General features: G+C 38.7%; 1 protein-coding gene across 1 annotated transcript; it reads left to right on the forward strand.

Annotated features, from left to right (window-relative positions):
* On the forward strand, positions 653-6,764 carry LOC109215737. Its single transcript, XM_019379856.1, has 4 exons — positions 653-909; positions 1,602-1,654; positions 6,051-6,193; positions 6,323-6,764. The coding sequence occupies exons 1-4, from the start codon at positions 653-655 to the stop codon at positions 6,563-6,565; spliced, it is 696 nt and encodes a 231-aa protein (XP_019235401.1). The 3' UTR covers positions 6,566-6,764.

Consider the following 21,764-nt stretch of genomic DNA (forward strand, 5'->3'; position numbering starts at 1 on the left):
CAAGTAGTAAACGGGTAATAGAGAAGCAATTGTGATGACCCGATATGTCATTTTGAGTTTTAACTTTTATTTCTATGTTTTGAGACCTTGAATAGCTCCGTTTAGTGTTTCTCAATTTGCGTGCGTAATCCGCATCTTTTTTCGAAAAAATTTTATGTGAAAATTTGAATAAAATGTGAATTTTAGCCTTGAAAATAATTTGAGTTGACTACGCTCAATATTTTTGTATAAACGGAACTGGACACTATTTTGACGGTCTTGGTGGGCCCGTATCGTGATCTGGGACTTGGGCGTATGCCCGGAATTGAATTAGAAAGTCCCTAAATTGATTTAACATGATTTGTTGAAAACTAATAATTTGAAGGTTTAAAGAATTAATAAGTTTGACCGTAGGTTGACTTTTTTACTATGGGGTTTGAATTTCAGTTTCGGAACTTGGCATAGGTTCATTTCACTATTTATGACTTGTCTGAAAAATTTGGTGCAAAATGGAGTTGATTTGACGTGATTCGGACGTCTAGTTGTGAATTTGAAAGTTCTTAAGTTTCTTTGAAAATTTCATATATTTTGATGCCCGATTCGTGGTTCTAGGTGATATTTTGGTATTTTGATCGCGTGAGGGAGTTTGTATGATGTTGTTACACTTTTGTGCATGTTTGGTTTGGATCTAGAGGGGCTCGAGTCAGTTTCGGACGTGTTTCGGGTGGATCCGGTTAAGGTTGGAATAGCTGGTGCACTTCTGGTGCTGGTTCTCTACTACAGATCTCGCATTTGCAAGGTCTGGCTTGCAATTGTGAGCCTCGATTTTGCGAACAAGTTTTTGCATTTGCGAGCATGGGCTGTATTTGGTGGTTTCGCATTTGCGAGGATTATGTTCGCATTTGCGAACTGTCAGCGATCGCAATTGCGGTCTTAGAGTCGCATTTGCGACTCAGTAGTCCTTATGCCATCTTCGCATTTGTGAAGAGATGGTCCGCATTTGCGAAGGTTGGGAGTTTGCATTTGCGAACCAAATGTCGCATTTGTTACTTCTATGAACCTGAGACAGGTTTTGCGTTTTTGACCCTTGTCTCGCATTTGCGATGTTCGCAATTGCGAACAACACATCACAATGCGACATCCGCAACTGGGTAAAAGAGGGAAATAACAGGACTTAGCTTATTTCTCACAATTTCTCAACCCTAAACAGCCTAGAGAGCGATTTTTCAAGATAGTTTTCTTCCCAAATTAATTGATAAGTAACTTTAATCCATTTCTTTTCAGTTACCCATTACATTTCATGAGATTTCAGCATCAAATCTAGGATTTTCATGGTAGAAATTAGAGATTTGGGTAGAATTGGGGATTTCTATAAAATTGAGATTTAGACCTTGAATCGGGGTCGTATTTCGAAACAAATTAAAAAATCGGGCTCGGGAGTGAATGGGTAAATGGGTTTTGCTTTTTTTTGAATCTCGGGTTTTAACCAAGCAAGCCCGGGGTTGACTTTTGTTGACTTTTTCAAAAACATTAAAGATTGAATCTTTTTCACTCGTGGGTTGTTTCTAAAACTTATTTTAGATTGTTTGAACTATATTTGGTTAGATTCGATTGCTTTGAAGGCTAAATCTACAGGCAAAGCATCGGTTGAGCTTTGATTTGATTATGGAGCGAGGTAAGTACCGTGGTTAACCTTTACTTGAGGGATTAGGACTTTTTAGTCTATTTGCGACGTGTTTTATGTGTGGGGACAACGTATATGTGAGGTGACGAGCACTTATACGTTGTTATTGGGTTAAAGCATGCGGGTAGAACTTATTTCTTTGTATTTTGTTGCTTTGCTAATTATGATATCCATGCTTAGGTTAGGTTATTGCTTCTTTGATTATTCGTTTTGTAATTATTACCTATTTCATAGTTATTGAATATTTTTAATAGGCTAGGTTATCTTCTAGTTGTACTATTTTCCTTAACACTTTTAATTCAAAAAATAAATCTAAATAATCAATATTGGATTGATTATTGTGCTTCTAGGAACATTCAAGATTAAGGTAATTTTTTTTCAAATTTCCATCATCTAGCGATCTCAGTTACTTACCACTAAATAGAAATCAAAAATATTTTCATATGCTTCGAATTGTTCAAATCTATTTTGAAGTTAAAAAAATAGCCTTGTTTACTATGTATAAAAAGTAATCTACTCTAAAAGACTCTTCGAGAGATTTTGAGATTTCATTATCAACATTCTCATCAAATTATTTTTTTCCTATATATCACACGTTTCTTACGAAATTCGAGTTTGATGTTCATTTCAAATGCAATTTCCTTAGCAGAAATAATAGCAGTTGTAAATCCTTCTTCTTTATATTTGTTAAAGAAAAAAATCAGACATTTTCACTTCACATGACTTTTCTTTAAAATTTATATATAACATATTAGGTGTAAAAAAAATGGGGAGAAATTAAAAAATAGCCAGATTTACAACCAGTCGTTCAAAAATAGCCCAATTTCAAAAGTAATCGAAATTTAGCCACTTTTCATGTAAAGATAAATCTGAGCAAAAACACTGTTCAAAACCCGAAAAATACTCCAGTATATTATGCTGGAGTTCCAGCATAAGTATTTGAACTCCAGCATATTATACTGGAGTTCAAGATAAGTATGCTGGAACTCCAGCATAATATGATGGAGTTCCAGCATAATATACTGGAGTTCCAGCAAGTATACCGGTCCAGTATAATATACTGGAGTTTGGAGCACCGGTGCTCCAGTATCCAGTATATTATACTGGAGTCAGCAAAGTATACCGGTCCAGCATAATATGCTGGAGTTCATACACAGGTGCACCGAACTCCAGTATATTATGCTGGACCGGTCTCTATTGCAGCAAAATAGTGGCCATTTTTCATTGACTTGGTAAACGCTGGCTATTTTTTAATGACCAGTCCGAAAACTGGCTATACCGTGCTATTTTAGTACCTCGAGCAAGTTGCTTTTTCTCTTATAGGCAAGTCTCTCAAAATCCAGGAGAGTGGACACCCTCTCAGCGTGTTTTTTCAAGCAACAAAAGGTGCCAGCGTATGATTAAAAAAAAAAATAGGCCTAATACTCTATGTTATATCCTGATAGTTGATACATTCTTAATTGTACTAAACTCATGAATAATATACTTGAGGGAAGATAGTATTGTTTTCTACAATTTGAATTTTACTATTTCCATTTTCCCATTCTACTTGTACTTGGTCGACACATCAATCCTAAAATTAGAAGCAAAATCTTTAGCTTGATCAGTTCAAAATCCTAAATATATTAGGAGCACTGTATTAACCAAAGATCCTCAAGAATGGTTCTTGATTATGTCTTTATACATAATTGTAATATCCCCATAATTTTAATGAGGACATATTGGTCATTTCATAAAACTAATTAACCAAAAAAAAAAAAAAACAATGATTGGGCCGTCGCCCATCAGCATGGATAACATGAACTAGGTTAGTAGAGAAACTTTTCCCCAAATATAAAGAATCTGAAACAAAAAAAAAAAAAACCGAGAAGGAGCCACAAAGCTTCTGCAAAAGAAATATTTACCATCATATGCAGAAAGCATTGCAAGAAAATTTAAGAGAGAATGGATTCCTCTGGCAGAAAGTTTTACAATGGAATGAGAAGAGGAATTTCACCTCGATTTTGTGTAGGTATACACATAAACAAAACACACACAGTGAATAAAAGAAAGAGGTAACGTTGTATTCTTAATTTTACTTTTAACTAGTAATATTATATACATAATCATTGGCTTGAGTTAAATTGTGATACTAGGATTAATGTTGGTATTTAATTATAATGAATATCATTAGACATGAATTATTTTATTATCATCATAAAATTGATTAATTGATGAACGTTTCATGAACTGGGAAGAAAGAATTACAAAGAAGTATTTGATAAGTTCACTGGTAGCCTAACTAAGCTTATTACGAATGGAACCACGAGGAATTTGGTACTTCACGAAGTTGACACTTAGACTCGTGTTTGTCATAATATAGATTGATCGAGGAAGTCGTATGGACTGCCCGAGTTGGCACGCTTGGTATTTCGACACGTGTACTGTGAGTAGTAATCTTACCACAATTTGTGTTTTCATAACCTACATGGTTTATATATGATTTTGAAAATAAATGTATTACCGATGCTTTGAAATTTGCATGTGGGACAAGTCTTTTACTTGATATGACACCGAATAGTTTACTTGAGATGTTTACCGATTAATCAAAATATTTTCACTGTTACTAGATATGTTTTACCGTTACTTGAGACATGATTACTGTTACTGAAATAAAATTACAAGATTTGATAAGGAATGATATGCCCTTTATTATTTTGAAAATGCTTTTGTACGAGTATTTACTATTTACAAGAAAGAGTATAAATGGGAGGAGACTTTGAAGGATCCCGTAGCTAACGGCGGGTTCGTTAGACCTGGTGCACCTTGTATTTACAAATTACCGATTACCGATTACAGTTATAGCCCTCGCTAGTGGGAAGGTAGAACTAGCATACAGTTACAGTTTTTCCTCGAGTAGGGACCTACAGTTATACTTGACTCCTTTTATGAAGGGGTCCACACAGTGATACAGATTATATGATCCTTTTCTGAAATCTCCCAAATATAAAGATTTACTATGACACAGTATTTACCGAGTTTATTACTGAATTGTTAGATTGATTTTGTTACAGGAAACACACGATGAGATTGATTATTATTACCATTTTAAAAAGGGCATTTTATTTTGTGATTATTATGCAAGCATGTTTTCTGACTTGTCCCCAAATAAAAACGGTTGTGGTTAAGTGTTATTACTCACTGAGCTAGCGACTCATTCCCCGCTAATTTTTTCTTTTACAGAGACAGCAGTTGACGCAGGCGAGGATTTCGTTAATTAGAGCACACAGGTTGAGAATTCTTGGTGAGCCTCACACTTGTTCGCGTGGGCGGAGATTTTTATCAATTGTTATGGTCGTTTCATTAAACTCTTAGAGTCGCTCCATAGTCAATAATTTAGTGTCATGAGTATTCTTTTGTTAGTATAGTCTTATGTTGAGTATCGTCCTTTATTATGAAAGTTGGAGGTAAATTAGTATTTCTGGTTGTTAGTGTGTTGATTAGTAATGGTGGAGACTTATTTTGGCTAATTGGTAAGTTGTCAATTGCCAGTTGAATTGTTATTAGGTTGTTTGGTTGCTGATTTGAGATAGAAAATTTTTGAGATGGTCCAAAAACAGGGAAAACTCTGCCCGATTTTCTGTAAAATTACCGATGAGGCTTACTTGGGAGCACTTGCTTCTAAGCGCCGGTCACGATCCTAAATTGGGTCGTGACAATAATAAGGTACGTTTATTCCAAATCATTGTAGGTAATTAAACTTCCAACAATGAACAAATGAAAAAATACTACTCCCTCCGGTCCACTTTAATTAATTTTTGTTTGTTTCATACATATTAAGGAATTCATATTTTTGCATTAATTAACAATGAAATTGACCATATTAATCTTAATTTGTTCATTGGAAATATTCCAAATACTCCTAAGCTCTTTACTCCAAGGAAAAATTTAGAAAAAAGAAGTCAATTCCTTTTTGATATCTGAAAAAATCAAATATTATGGACCGGGAAGAGTATCATTTAAGCTATATACACTGACATATAAAAGATATCTACACTATGCCAGTGTAGTATAACCGATTATATCAAATTGATTACCATCTTTATCAGGTTACTATGTATTACTTATCATAGGGATTTAATTAGTTGTAATTACCGTATAAATGATTTAAAGGGTAAACATTTTAGTTTTTATTTCGGGGTCACATTAGGGTTTCATATACGAATACTTTAACCTTAAAATCGTTCGCCCATCGTCTCGTCACTGTCTTCGATACTTGATCCATTCAAGTCTAATTCATTATAAATAATAGCATGGAGGCACTTTTTTTTAACTTGCTTATGTACTTGATAATTACTTAATCTTAATTTGAACTGGTCAAAAAAAGAATTAAGTTGACAATATTGAGTTTCATATGCTATAGATATCACCTTCTATGTTGCTAATTTCCTCACCAAGAAATTCAAAAGACAAAACAAGCTACCCAATATATGGCAAAATACACAGCCTTCGTTGCCCTCATCTTCTGTCTTCTCCTTGTCGCTGCCACTGGTGAGTCAACAACTATCTTTAAGCATACTTGTAAATTTAAACAGACTAAAAAAAAATAGTATCATATAAAATAGAACGAAAAGAGTACTAACTAAACTTGATTTCAAATTTTCCTATATATTCGTGCAGAAATGCAAATGGCAGAAGGCAAATACTGTTGGAAGAAAAATCACAAGTGGCACGGGCCTTGCCACTACTCCTATAAATGTAGCCAGCATTGTAAGCATTGGTTTGGAGCTAAATATGGAATTTGTAAGAAATATCAATGGGGACATAAACATCATCACTGGGGAAAATATGCTTGTTATTGCTACTCTCCCTGCCATTAATCATAGTTTCAACGATTGGCTTGGACTGCTAAATATATTATAAATAAGAAAGCTGACTTTTTATGAATGCAGAGTACTAAATACTGCATCAAGAAACAGTTGGTGTGATTTTGTTGTGTGTTTGTGTCGTGTGACAATGTAATAAGTTTTGTTGAGGCTAGCATGACCTTTTGGTCTAGCTTTGCCTGAAAAAGTATGTTGCTTTTATATAATTTTATGTTTTTATGGGTGTTAACATCAAACTTGCTGTGAAAAGTTATATATTAATTATCACAAGTCAACCTAACCTAAATACCTAATTATATAAAACTTCTTTGCTATGTCAGTACACAGAGCATAAAAATTTATAGGTTTATGTAATGGACGATGTGAACCTAGTTTAGGAATTTGAATAGATATGTGGGAGGACAAGCCAGCAACACATATAACACGAAACCTCTTTTTATTTGCGCAAAAAGAAAGTACTAATTTATCAAGGTTAAGCGACAGATTGAGATATGAATACATATTAAGTAATCATGATTAAATGATGAACATTATGTAAAAGGTATATGTTCCTCGTACGTCTCTTACATGTCAAGGTTCTCATGTAAGATTTATTTTAGCTGGTTTAATTTTCTAAGAGTCCTAATACCCTTAGATTGTAACTATATGTATTGTTTATGATCAAGTACCAACGGAAATGTGATAAAATGTTTTAAGAAAAATCCCTAAGCTTTTGTCCCGTCTTCACAAATCGTAGAAAATTTTCCAACTTTGGACTTCCAAAATTGTCTCTACCTTTTGGGACCTTATCAAAATGCAACACCTTAACGAATGAAAAACTTTTGTATTTTAAAGTTGCAATAAAATTCGGAGCAAAAACAACGGATTGTGTACCTTAAATTCGCAGTGGATATTGTTGTTGTTGCTACCAAAAGAATCTACCCCAAGTCTCCTTTGATTTCACTAGGAAATCAAGGTTAAAGTACACAAACTAAATGTTTTTTAGTGTGATGATGTAATCTAGAAAGTCGGGATTGCTTTGTCTTCTTTCTAGTTTTTCCTTTTGTTTTCTACGTAATGTCTCTCGTGCTCTCTCTTTTGAAGCAGAATAATTCCCCTTTTTATTAGGAGAGGTTGAACAGTTATCAAATAACTGTTCCCTCTCCTTTTCAGAAAGAATTTGAACAGTTATAATTGTTCCCTCTCCTTTTAAGGATAAGGTTGAACAGTTATAACACAATTCTTCATCCTTTATTTAGAAAACCAGATAATCCTTTATTTACGTGTCAAGTAAGATTGGATCGGGTCGGTTCACATGGGCAACCCACGATCCCAAAAACTTACATCTCCCACTTCGCACATGGTGGACAAGACCCAAGCCAATATTACATCAACTAGACACACAATTCGTACGACAAATAGTTCATGCGACCTGTGAGCATCAAGGCTTGCCTTCAAGTTTTTATAAGCCCTATATAGGAATTCAATCACGTATTGAAAGAATTTACTTTTAATACGAGGATATCAGTACTCATAATGCCCCAGACTTCACTACTTCAGTAGTTACTCATTCGATCCCTCATCCTCTTTAAGAGGTGAACTCGAGTTCAAGTTTAACTTTATATACACAATTACACTCGACATCTATATGGTCAGTGTAATAGCCGGCATGTGTACACAAGTCAGATTATTTTAATTTAACTGTCTTACCTTTCTACTCGAATCGATCTGTTCCAAATCAACTGCTTTTCTAGACATGCACTGCACTGCTGAATCATTCTTGGCTATTAGTGATATGCTAAAGTAGCAATATTGATTGAAATTTCAAGAAACAGTAAAAGGTCAAAGGGTATTCCAATGAAAAGTTAATTTTAACTTTTCAGGGTCTCACACAATGAAGAAGTAGGGAACCATTCTTTCATTAACCCATTGGTCGCTTAACACACGTGGTATGAAACACATGCTATGATGTTCTCACCTTATCCTAGTGCATGTGTCTCATTTTTTTTAATTATCCAATGTCGTACAGACCTTGGTCTAGACACCTCTTGATGTCTAACCCGAGTTTCTCTCTTCAGTGATCCTCAAACTCATTTTCTTAGGACTCTTGTCTGGTTTATAAAAACAAGTCATAGCATGATAGTGAAAATTATCTCTTCACGTTCTCTGACGTAAGAGGCGATTGCTCGTGTGAGAGAGCCAATCTCGCGACTTGTCCGACACATTTTATTTCTAAAACATTATCACATGCATATGAGACATAAATTCAATAGTCTTACGTTGATGAGAATATCATAACAACAAAGTTGTTTTACAATACATAAATATCATCATTTCCTACGCAAACCTAGAGCCTTAACATGTTTTTCAAACAGGTCTCTAGATATGGCCTTTGTAAAAGGATCAGCTATCATTTCGCGAGTAGGAATGTATTGTAAATTCACTTCTCCACTTGCTACTATGTCTCTCACAAAGTTATCTTTGATATCAATGTGTTTGGTTTTACTGTGATACTTAGGATCCTTTCTATATGCGATGGCCGCCTAACTGTCGCAATATAAAGTCATGGGACCCTTAGAATTCTTGCAACATTCAAATTCTCAAAGAATCTCTTTAACTAAACAACTTCTTGTACTGCAGATGCACAAGCTACGAATCCAGATTCCATGGTTGAAAGAGCTGTGCAAGTTTGTATCTTATTTTTCCATGAACTAGCACCACCATTAAGTAAGAAAGCATAACCAGAGGTTGATTTTCTATCATTCCAATCACTAGCTCAATCATCATCTGTGTAACCTCTCAAGAGTAAATCAGATCCACTATAACATAGTGAATAATCTACAGTTCCCTTCAGATATCGGAATATTCTCTTCACTGCCTTCCAATGATCTCTTCCGGGATTAGATTGATACTTGCTTACTAGACCTACGACATAACAAATGTTTGGACGAGTACACATCATAGCGTACATCAGACTCCCGATAGCACTAGAATATGGAACTCGAGACATGTCTTCCTTTTCTTTTTCAGTCTTTGAACACATTTCAAGGCTTAAAGTTTCACCTCTTGCTATTGGAGTATCCATAGGCTTGCAACTATTAATTCGAAAGCGTTCCAAAATTTTCTATATGTATGTTTCTTGAGATAGACTCAAAAACATATTTGGAACGATCTCTTTGAATTTTAACACCTAATATATAGTCTTCTTCACCCATATCTTTCATGTCAAATGACTTTGAAAGCCACGACTTAACAGTTTTTATATACTCCAAATTATTTCCGGCTAATAAAATATCATCCACGTAAAGAGAAAGAATTACAAACTTCCATTGGACTTTTTCACATAGATGCAATGGTCTTCATCAATCATGGTGAAATCAAATGAAATAACCTCCTTATGAAATCTCAGGTACCACTGCCTTGAAGATTGCTCTAGGCCATAAATTGATCTTTTCAACTTACAAACTTTCTTTTCTTGGCCTTTAACAACGAAGCCTACAGGTTGTTCCATGTAGATTTCCTCGTTTAGTTATCCATTGAGAAAAGCGGTCTTCACATCAATTTGGTGTAATTCTAGATCTAAACATGCAACAATAGCCAAAAGTAATCGTATAGAGGAAAACTTCACAACATGTGAAAACATTTCCTCATAATCTATTCGAGCTTCTTGAGTAAAAAAACCTTATGCCACCAATTGTGCTTTGTGTCTTTCTATTGACCCATTCGATTTGCATTTAACTTAGAGAATCCATTTATTCCCAATAGCTCTACGTCCCTAAGGAAGGTTAACTAGATCCCAGACTTTGTTGGTTTTCATGGACTCTAATTCATGTGGTAACCCAAGAGGTCATCACTTGATTTACAAGTTAATTCTGTGTTCCGAGGCCTTAAAAGACTCCTTTTATCTCACCTCAATTTGCGTGCGCGGTCCGGGCGTATATCCGAAACGCTTTTATGTGAAAATTTGATAAAAATGCTAATATTGCCTTTAAAATTGAATTTAAGTTGATTTCGGTCAACATTTTGGGTAAACGGACCCGGACCCGTGATTTGACGATCTCGGAGGGTCCGTAGAAAAATATGGGACTTGAGCGTATGCTCGAAATTGAATTCCGAGGTCCCAAGCCCGAGAAATGAATTTTTGAAGAATTTTGTTTAACTGAAATTTTAAGAGTTTTTGGAAATTTAAATTTGTTTCAATTTGAAGGTATCGGGCCCGTATTTTGGTTCTGGAGCCCGGTACAGGTCTTATATGGTGTTTAAGTTGTGCCTGTAAAATTTGGTTAAAAACGAACATGGTATGACGTGAATCGGACCCTCGGTTGTTAAAATTTTAACGTAAGAGTTATTGAGATTTTTTCTTTGGTTTTGATGCTAAACTCATAGTTCGAGGCTGTATTTTGGCGATTTGACCGCACGAGTAAGTCCGTATGATATTTTTAGGTTAGTGTACATGTTTGGTTTGGAGCCCCGATGGCTCGGGTGAGTTTTGGGTGGAGTTCGGGATGTTTTGAAACTTAGAATTTCTGCTGTCATAGGTGTTGCAGGTGCCCTGGTAATTCCTTCTTCGCGTTCGCGAAGGAACACTCGCGAACGCGAAGAGCAAAGTGGGACTGAGGGAAAAATTCGTCTACGCGAACTCGAGACACAGGACGCGAACACGAAGGCTTGGGGGTGTTACCCTTCGCGAACGCGGACCTGCTATCGCGAACGCGAAGGCCTTTTTGGCAGGGAACTGGGGGAAGGGAAAATGCTCTACGCGAACGCGGCAGTTGGCTCGCGAACGCGAAGGTCAGGGGAGGTGAACCTTCGCGAACGCGTTCAGTACCTCGCGAACGCGAAGGCTCTTCTAGCCAAAGCTTCGCGAACGCGACCGACCCTTCGCGAACGCGAAGGAGGTCTGTCCAGCAATTTAAAACAGTAGCAAAAACGGGAATAAGCCCTATTTTCACATCTCCTTACCCAAAATCAGAACCTAGGCATTTTTTGAAGAGCAAAATCAACACCAAATCATAGGTATGTGTTCCTAAACCTATTTCCTTTATTTTCCATCAATACCCATTAGATTTCTAGACCTAAATATTTTTCTTCCATGGTAGAATTAGGGGTTCTGGGTAGAATTATGACTTTTTGAATAATTGGAATTTAGACCTCGTTTTTGGGGTCGGATTTCGAAACTAATTACATATTCGGGCTCATGGGTGAATGGGTAATCGGGTTTTGGTCTGAACCTCGAGTTTTGACCAAGCAGGCCCGGGGTCGATTTTTGACTTTTTGGAAGAAATGATAGAAAACCTATAATTTAGCATTGGGATTGAATTCTTTAGTATTTATTGATGTTGGTAAATTAATTTGGGCTAGATACAAGTAAATTGGAGGCGAATTCTAAAGGAAAAAATGGTGTTTGAGGCTTGAGTTGGCCGTGGAAGTTCGAGGTAAGTGTTTGGTCTAACCTTAGCTTGAGGGAATAGGTATTGTGCTTTACTTGCTATGTGTTAGTGTAGTGTGCGATGTATAGGTGAGGTGATGAGTACCTATACGTTGGTGTCAAGCATACCCGTGAGTCTTAAATTGTGATCGTTCTGTTTCTTAATAAGTACTACGGATGCCTAAATTGTTGATTATCCATGTTGAGCAAGATTTATGATTATTTTCTTGGTAATTGGTTATTGTGGAGCATTGGCTCTAGTTGAAGTTAAATTGCGAAGTTGATTATTGATACAAGTTTGGTTATAGCTTATTTTGTTGATTCCCTTACCGAGATATTGTTGTTGCTATTGTTTGGGTGAGGAAAGAGTGATAAAGCATGAAGGGTGATGCCGTGCACATTCATACTTATGCATATGGTGAGGAAAGAGTGATAAAGCACGAAGGGTGATGCCGTGTACATTTATATTGATATTGATACATATGGTGAGGAAGAGTGATAAAGCACGAAGGGTGATGCTGTATACATTTACATTGATATTGATGCATATGGTGAGGAAGAGTGATAGAGCACGAAGGGTGATGCCGTGCACATTTCTAATATTTATATGGTGAGGAAGACAGATAAAGCACGAAGGGTGATGCCGTGCACATTTTCATTACTTGATTGCATTGGTGAGGATTGAGAGTAAAAGCACGAAGGGTGATGCCGTGCACTTATTGCCTGTTCGTTATGATTTCTTGTTGTTTTCGGTTCAATTACCTTAATTGTCTTATTCCACTATTACTGTGATTCTTTACGTTGGTATTTTTCCCCTATAGCATGTTACCCATCCCCCATTACTTTTGAATTACTTCTATTACTATTATTCTGTTAGAAACTGTTTAGCTGCAGGTTATTGGTTTATTGTGTCCTAGCCTCGTCACTACTTCGTCGAGGTTAGGCTCGATACTTACCAGCACATGGGGTTGGTTGTGCTGATAATACACTCAACACTCTTTTGTGCAGATCCCGGTACTGGAGAATATGGACCTTAGCTAGGAGTTGCTGCCTTCAGTCCATCTGGAGACCTGAGGTAGTCCTGCAGGCATCCGCAGGCCTTGGCGTCCCCTTCCTACCTAGTTTTCTTCTGCTCTTTACTATTTTAGAGACAAACATGTATTTGTTTTGTTCGGACCCTATTGTAGTATTCCTAGATAGTCCGTGAGATTGTGACACTAGTTCTGGGTGGTTTATGTTTATGGATTCGTTTTGGTATTAGCTTAAATTGTTAAATTTCATTCTTCTGCTTTATTATTTTCTGCTGTTTATAATATGTTAACTGGCAATCATTAAGGGATTAAAAATGAAAAGGGTAAATTAATTGGGATAATTGGCTTGCCTAGCGTTCACTAGTAGGCGCCATCACGACTCCCGAGGGTGAGAAATCCGGGTCGTGACAACTTGGTATCAGAGCTCTACGTTGCTTAGGATAAGCTTGGTAGAGTCTGAGGGATCGGTACGGAGACGTCTGTGCTTATCCCCAGAGGCTGCATAGTTAGGAACAATTTCACTTCTTTTCTTCTCTTTTGTGCGATTTGGTTTCTCAATGATATTGAACTTCTACTCAGTTCTTTTGCAGATGTCGAGAACACGTGCTTCTTCATCCGATGATCAGCAGCCCGAGCCCCCTACAGCAGCATCTACGAGGGGTAGAGGGCGAGGGCGAGGCCGTGCTAGGAGCCGAGGTAGGGGCAGAGCTTAGCCTAGAGCAGCAGCACCATCGGCGGAGCCTCAGGTTGAGTTTGATGATGAGGTTCTGGCCCAGACAGTTTCGGTGGGCCAAACTCAGGTCCCAGAGGGGTTCATTGCTACCCCAATACTCCAAGATACTCTGGTCCGTCTAGTAGGTCTTATGGAGAGTGTCACTCAGGCAGGTTTACTTCCTGTAGCACCAGTCGTCTCTCAGGCTGGGGAGGAGTACAGACTCCCGCAACCCGCACCCCGGAGCAGATGGCTCCCCAGTTTCAAACTCCAGCAGCTCAGTCAGTTCGAGCAGTTCAGCCGGGTGTAGTAGCTCAGACCGGTGATGGGGCAACTATGTCTGCCGATTCTTTGTGAAGGTTGGACAGGTTCACCAAGCTGTTCACTACTTATGGTGGTATATCTTCAGAGGATCCCCAAGATTACTTAGATAGATGTCATGAGGTTCTTCGGAACATGGGGATAGTGGAGACCAATGGGGTCGACTTTGCTGCTTTCCGTCTGTCAGGTTCCGCCAAGAAATGGTGGAGAGATTATTATTTGGCCAGACCACTTGGATCACCAGCTCTCACTTGGGACCAGTTCTCACACCTATTTCTCAAGAAGTTCTTCCTGTCACTCAGAGAGAGGAGTACCGCACGCGATTCGAGCATCTCCAACAGGGTTCTAAGACTGTCATTCAGTACGGGACGATGTTTATTGATTTGGCTCATCATGCTCTTCTGATACTCCCCACCGAGAAAGAGAGGGTGAGGAGGTTTATTGAGGGACTCGCTTAGCCTATTAGACTGCAGATGGCTAAGGAGATGGGTAGCGAGATTTCTTTCCAGGATGCGGCCAATGTGGCCAGGCGGGTTGAGATGGTTTTAGCTCAAGGGAGCGTTCAGGTTCTGATAAGAGGCCTCGTCATTCTGGCAGGTTCAGTGGTGCCTCGTCTGGAAGCAGAGATTCTTTTGGTAGAGGCCATCCTCCTAGGTCATTTCAGTTAGCACTTCAGGTTTCTCATGGTGCTCTAGGTGGCCGTGGTTCTCACATGCAGTATTCTGATCAGTTGCCGTACAGTGCACCACCAGCTCCTATCAGTGCACCTCCGCTCCAGAGAGTTCAGGGTGGTTATCCAGGCCGTCAGGGTCAGTTTCAGGGCCAGTAGTCTCAGCAGCCCAAGTCTTGCTATACTTGTGGTGATACGAGGCACATTGCTAGGTTTTGCCCTCGAGCCTCGAGTAGTTCTCAGCACCAGGGTTCTCGCGCTATGGTTCCAACACCGGGTGTTCCACCGCTCGCTCAGCCAGCTAGAGGTTGGGGTAGAGGTATTGGAGGTGGAGGCCAGGCGCAAGAGGTAGAGGTCAGGTAGCTAGAGGTGGAGGCCAGCCAGCAGGAGGCCGTCCTAGGGATGCAGTTCAGAGTGGTGGGGCCTAGCTCCGATGTTATGCTATGCCAGGCAGACCTGAGGCTGAGGCCTCCGATGCAGTTATCACAGGTACGGTTTCAGTGTGCAGTAGAGATGCATCAGTTCTATTTGATCCAGGGTCCACGTATTCTTATGTATCATCTTATTTTGCCCCTTATTTGGTTGTGCCTCGTGATTCTTTGGGTGCTCCTGTATATGTGTCTACACCGGTAGGTGATTCTATTGTGGTAGATCGTGTTTATCGTGCTTGCGTGGTAGTTATTGGGGTCTTTAGACCCATATAGATCTCCTACTTCTCGATATGGAGGATTTCGATGTCATTTTGGGGATGGATTGGTTATCCCCTTATCATGCTATACTGGATTGTCATGCTAAGACCGTAATCTTAGCATTACCGGGGTTGCCTTGATTGAAGTGGAGAGGGAATCCTAGTCATTCTACCAGCAGGGTTGTCTCACATATGAAGGCTCGGCGTATGGTTGATAAAAGATGTTTGGCCTATTTGGCGTATGTTCGTAATTCTAGTGCTGAGGTTCCTTCTATGGATTCTGTGCCCATTGTTTGCGAGTTTCCAGAGATTTTCCCTTCAGATCTGCCAGGGATGCCACCTGACAAGGACATTGACTTTTGCATTGATTTGGCTCCGGATACTCAGCCCATTTCTATTCCGCCATATCGTATGGCCCCGCCAGAGTTGAAAAAATTGAAATAACAGTTGCAGGACTTGCTGGATAAAGGCTTTATTAGACCGAGTGTCTCGCTTTGGGGTGCGTCGGTGTTGTTTGTTAAGAAGAAGGATGGGTCGATGAGGATGTGCATAGATTATCGGCAGTTGAACAAAGTCACAATCAAGAACAAGTATCCATTGCCGAGGATTGATGATTTGTTCGATCAGCTTCAGGGTGCCAAGGTATTTTCGAAGATTGATTTGATCTGGCTACCATCAGTTGAGGATTAGGGCATCCGATGTCCCTAAGACAGCTTTTCGCACGGGCATTATGAGTTCTTGGTGATGTCATTCGGGTTGACAAATGCCTCAACAGCTTTCATGGATTTGATGAACCAAGTGTTGAGGCCTTACTTGGATTCCTTCATGATAGTCTTTATTGATGATATCTTGATCTATTCCCGCAGCCGGGAGGAGCATGAGTAGCATCTGAGAGTTGTTCTCGTGACTGTAGGCATGTGATTTTTGACCCTCCCCAAGATTTTATATATTTTAGCATGTAAATATTTAGTTTAGGCCTAATATCGCTATTTCAACTAATTTTGACTCCTTTACTTTATTTTGTCACAAAAAAATAAAAAATTACAAAAATAGGTTTGTTTTAATGGTTACTTTTATTTTAATAGTTATTTCTACTTAAGTATGGCAAATTAATACTTTGGTAGTATTTTTATCTTTGTTTTTTATTTTAAAGGCAAGAGTTAATGTAGGGTGGATATATTCTTGGTTAATTAAGCCAATCTTAAGCAAATTTGGTTATAAAGGTCCAAGTTTTAAAGCCCAATACCTTAGCCCTTCAGATTTTAAAACCTAAAATAACCCTTCACCCTTAAATAACCCTAGACCTAGACCTATACACCATAGAGGCCCCTAAGAAGCAATCCGCCATTTTCACCAAAATCAGACCCCACCCCCTATATTTCATCTTCTTCACCCCACCCAGCCGTTTCTTATCAAAGAGACTCCCCCATCGATTTTGCTCTCTTTTTCAGATTTCAAAAGCTAGCTTCATCTTCTGAAAAGAAAACAAAAAAAGAAGCAGCCGTAGAAACAAAAGCAACTGGTCTTCTTCATCCTGCTAGCCGAGAGAACAAAACCAGAATAAGCCCCTGCCGTTCAGGTCCTTGAGCAAAAAACAACGACCACCCGAAGCTTCATCTTCCCAAAACCACTCGAGCTCACAGCCCCCACCCCATCGCCACTCTTCACCTTCACCTCTCAGCAAACCAGCGGACATCCTCTTTCTTCTTCAACCTATTTCCCCTTCACAGAAGTAGCTGTCTGGAAATGAACCGACAGCCTTACTCCAGCTGACCCAACGGAAAAAATGGATAAGAAGAAGAAAAAAATAGGGAGACGGCCTCACCCCTCTCGCTCTCTCGTCTTTTCTATCTCAACTCTGTCGCCGGCGAGCTTCGCCAGAAATCGATTAGTTCGTCATCTGTCATTCGAGTCCGTTGATTCCACTTGAGGTTCCGCTCGTCGGTCCTTGTGTCCTTGTTCGTTTCTGGATCTGTTTGAGAGCACTCGCTGTTCAACTTTGGTAATGATTTTGAAGGCAAACTGTTTGCTCATTTGAGCGTCGCCTTCTTCTTTGTAAACTGGTTGGGAGATTTTAATGTATATTGAAAGGTTTGAGAGGAAACAGAAGAAGATAGAGATGTTTTCATTATTTTATGGATTGTATAAATACATGTTTAGCAAGACAAAGTTTCATGTCCTTATTCTTGGGATTGACAAGGCTGGAAAACGACACTTAGAGAAATTAAAATCAACAATACTCAAACTTGGAAGGCTTTCCACCAGGTTGTATCATTCTAACTGTGGTTTCAATATTGGTCACGTTGAAGTATCAAATACAAAGCTTGTATTTTGGGATTTAAGAGGCCAGCCTGGTCTTCGCTCAATCTGGGAGAAGTGTTATGAAGAGGCACATGCGGTGATATTTGTGGTTGATGCTGCTTGACCATCACGCTTTGAGGATTCCCAATCTGCGCTTGAAAAGGTTCTCCAACTATATTGATGTTCAACTCTTTCATCCTCTATTTGTTTATTTCAAGCTTAATGTTAATTGTTTGTTTTAGATATGAATACCCGTAGTTCGCTTTAATTTGAGTGTAAATTCTTTAAATAAGTTGAGGTGTGCCATCCAACCACCTAGTTTATGGCTCTCACATTAATATCTTAACAAATGTAGAAAAAATGCCTTGAACTCTCCTAGTTTGCTTTAAGCGTGTTAATTAAATAATTGTCATAGCTACGGGTACGGTTCCCGTAATGAAGTTGTGATGCTTAATTTCTAAAATCCGGGGGTACATTTCTGTGATTCGGCCACAATTAAATCTTGTTAATAAAATAAACATGTTGTGGATCGTGGGTACGGTTCGCCTGACATGATTCGCAATGTGTAATCAAATAAATAGTTGTATAACAATCGGGTTATTAAAAGATGTCTTAAAAGGGGTAAAATGCATGGTTTCAAAAGATGTTTTAAAATCAGATAAATATGCCAATAATAACAGTTGAGCAACCGTGCTAAAACTATGGAACCCGGGAATGCCTAACACCTTCTCCCGAGTACACAGAATTCCATACCCGGATTTCTGTGTTTCGCGGGCTGTAAAATAGAATCAAACTTCCTCGATTCGGGATTTTAAACCGGTGACTTGGGACACTATAAATTATCCCAAGTGGCGACTCTGAATTTTAAATAAATAATCCTGTTTCGATTGTCACTTAAATTTGAAAAACTCCCTTATACCCTTTTCCAGGGTAGAAAAAGGAGGTATAAGGGAGTTTTTCCAATTTAAGTGACAATTGAGACGACAATATTTATTTAAAATTCAGAGTCACCACTTGGGATAATTTATGGTGTCCCAAGTCACCGGTTTAAAATCTCGAATCGAGGAAGTTTGACTCTATTTTACAGTCCGCGAAACACAGAAATCCTGGCAAGGAATCCTGTTAACCCGGGAGAAGGTGTTAGGCATTCCCGGGTTCCGTGGTTTTAGCACGGTCGCTCAACTGTTATTATTGGCCTATTTATCTGATTTTAAAACATCTTTTGAAACCTATGCATTTTACCCCTTTTAAGACCGCTTTTAATAACCCGATTGTTATACAACTAATTATTTGATTACACGTTGCGAATCATGTCACGGAAACCGTACCCACGAAGCACAACATTTTTATTTTGTTAACAAGATTTAATTGTGGCCGGGTCACATAAATGTACCCCCCGAATTTTAGAAATTAAGCATCACAACTACATCACGGGAACCGTACCCGTAGCTATGATAATTATTTAATTAACATGCTTAAAGCAAACTACGAGAGTTCAAGGCATTTTTTCTACATTTGTTAAGATATTAATGTGAGAGCCATAAACTAGGTGGTTGGATGGCACACCTTAACTTATTTAAAGAATTTATACTCAAATTAAAGCGAACTACGGATATTCATATCTAAAACAAACAATTAACATTAAGCTTGATATAAACAAATAGAGGATGAAAGAGTTGAACATCAATATAGACGGAGAACCTTTTCAAGCGTAGATTTGGAATCCTCAAAGACTGATGGTCAAGCAGCATCAATAACAAATATCACCGCATGTGCCTCTTCATAACACTTCTCCCAAATTGAGCGAAGACCAGACTGACCTCTTAAATTACAAAATACAAGCTTTGTATTTGATACTTCAACGTGACCAATATTGAACCCACAGTTAGAACGATACAACCTGGTGGAAAGCCTTCCAAGTTTGAGTGTTGTTGATTTTAATTTCTCTAAGTGTCGTTTTCCAGCCGTGTCAATCCCAAGAATAAGGACATGAAACTTTGTCTTGCTAAACATGTATTTATACAATCCATAAAATAATGAAAACATCTCTATCTTCTTCTTTTTCCTCTCAAACCTTTCAATATACATTAAAATCATCCAACCAGTTTACAAAGAAGAAGGCGACGCTCAAATGAGCAAACAGTTTGCCTTCAAAATCATTACCACAGTTGAACAGAGAGTGCTCTCAAACAGATCCGGAAACGAACAAGGACCGACGAGCGGAACCTCAGTTGGAATCGACGGACTCGAATGACAGATGACGAACAAAGTGATTTCCAGCGAAGCTTGCCGGCGACAGAGTTGAGACAGAAAAGACGAGAGAGCGAGAGGGGTTTGGAGGGGTGAGGTTGTCTCCCTATTTTCGTCTTCTTCTTATCCATTTTTTCTGCTAGGTCAGCTGGAGTGCGGCTGTTGCTTCGTTTCCGGCGAGATACTGGTTCTGTGAAGGGGAAATAGGTTGAAGAAGAAAGAGGATGACCGCTTGTTTGGTGAGAGGTGAAGATGAAGAGCGGCGATGGGGGAGGGGGGGTGTTGTGAGCTTGAGTGGTTTTGGGAAGAGGAAGCTTAGGGTGTCGTTGTTTTTTGCTCAAGGACCTGAACGGCAGGGCCTTATTTTGGTTTTGTTCTCTCGGGTAGCAAGATGAAGAAGACCTGCTGCTTTTGTTTTTTACGGCTGCTTCTATTTTTGTTTTCTTTTCAGAAGGTGAAGCTAGCTCTTGAAATCTGAAAAAGAGATCAAAATCCGATGGGGGGAGTCTCTTTGATAGGAAATGGCTGGGTGGGGTGAAGAAGATGAAATACAGGGGGTGGGGTCTGTTTTGGTGAAAACGGCGGATTGCTTCTTAGGGGTCTCCCTGTATAGGTCTAGGTGTTGGGTTATTTAAGGGTGAAGGGTTATTTTAGGTTTTAAAATCTGATGGGATAAAATATTAGGCTTTAAAACTTGGGCCTTTATAACTACATTGGTTTAATTAACCAAGAATATATCCACCCTACATCAACTCTTGCCTATAAAATAAAAAACAAAGATAAAAATACTACCAAAGTATTAATTAGCCCTACTTAAGTAGAAATAACTATTAAAATTAAACTAACCAATAAAACAAATCTATTTTTTGTAATTTTTATTTTTTTGTGACAAAGTAAAGTAAAGGAGTCGAGATTAGTTGAAATAGTGATATTAAGCCTAAAATAAATATTTACATGCTAAAATATATAAAATCTTAGGGAGGGTCAAAAATCACATGTCTACAACTGCCCCTCTTTGACTGGAAACACGAAGTATTTTCAGACAAAGAACGACTAGACAGGTTTTTTAAGGAGACCAAAAACTAAGAGGATGGAGAATGTGACCGAGCCCTGGTATCTGAGCTGCCTACATATCCTTGGCTATAAAGGAATTAGGCCACGTGTAGTTCAGAAGTGGGAAGAGTGACGGAGTTTACCGAGGTGGAGAGCCGATTGAGGTGCCGTTCCATCGAGGTTCTGGTTCGCGGTCCTGATATTACATCAAAATAAAAAATGAAAAAGACTAACTAAGCCTATCAACTATGAGTTACAAGATTCCTATCTATAAGTCTTCTAAAGCTTGATCTTGAGTCTTGGATGGTTCTTCATGACAACTTTAGATTTGAACCTTGACGCTAGCTAGCTGCAGCTACCAGTTCATTCTTCTTCGGGTCAAGACCGAAAATGCAATGCTCGTGATTTGAGCCATGTCTTGAGCAGTTAACATCTTTCTCTACTTCTGCATTTTGGATTCACTTCTTTTTTTCTTTCTTTTTTATTCTGGATTGTGACTAACTTCTGTTGATCATCTCGGATTGTCGACTACATTCTTACCGCGAGCTTCTGCTACTTCTAACTTGAATTGAATTCTGAAATGACTTCCCTTGTCCTCCAGGTGGGCACCTGATTGCCAAAACTTTCCCTTGTTCTCCAGGTGGGCGCCTGATTGCCAAAACTTGATATGTATTCCCTAGTTCTCCAGGTGGGCTCCTGATTGCCAAAGCTTGGACTGTATTCCCTTGTTCTCTAGGTGGGCGCCTGATTGCCAAAACTTGAAATGTATTCCCTTGTTCTCCAAGATTCCCTTGTTCTCCAGA

The sequence above is a fragment of the Nicotiana attenuata genome, chromosome 2 (assembly GCF_001879085.1).
Source record: "Nicotiana attenuata strain UT chromosome 2, NIATTr2, whole genome shotgun sequence".
NCBI lineage: Eukaryota > Viridiplantae > Streptophyta > Magnoliopsida > Solanales > Solanaceae > Nicotiana > Nicotiana attenuata.

Coding starts and splice junctions, on each gene's coding strand:
- LOC109215737 (XM_019379856.1), top strand. CDS start 653: ATGTTTGGTTTGGATCTAGAGGGGCTCGAGTCAGTTTCGGACGTGTTT. Junction 1,655..6,050: donor TGATTTGATTATGGAGCGAG/GTAAGTACCGTG, acceptor GACAATATTGAG/TTTCATATGCTATAGATATC. Junction 6,194..6,322: donor TCTCCTTGTCGCTGCCACTG/GTGAGTCAACAA, acceptor ATATTCGTGCAG/AAATGCAAATGGCAGAAGGC.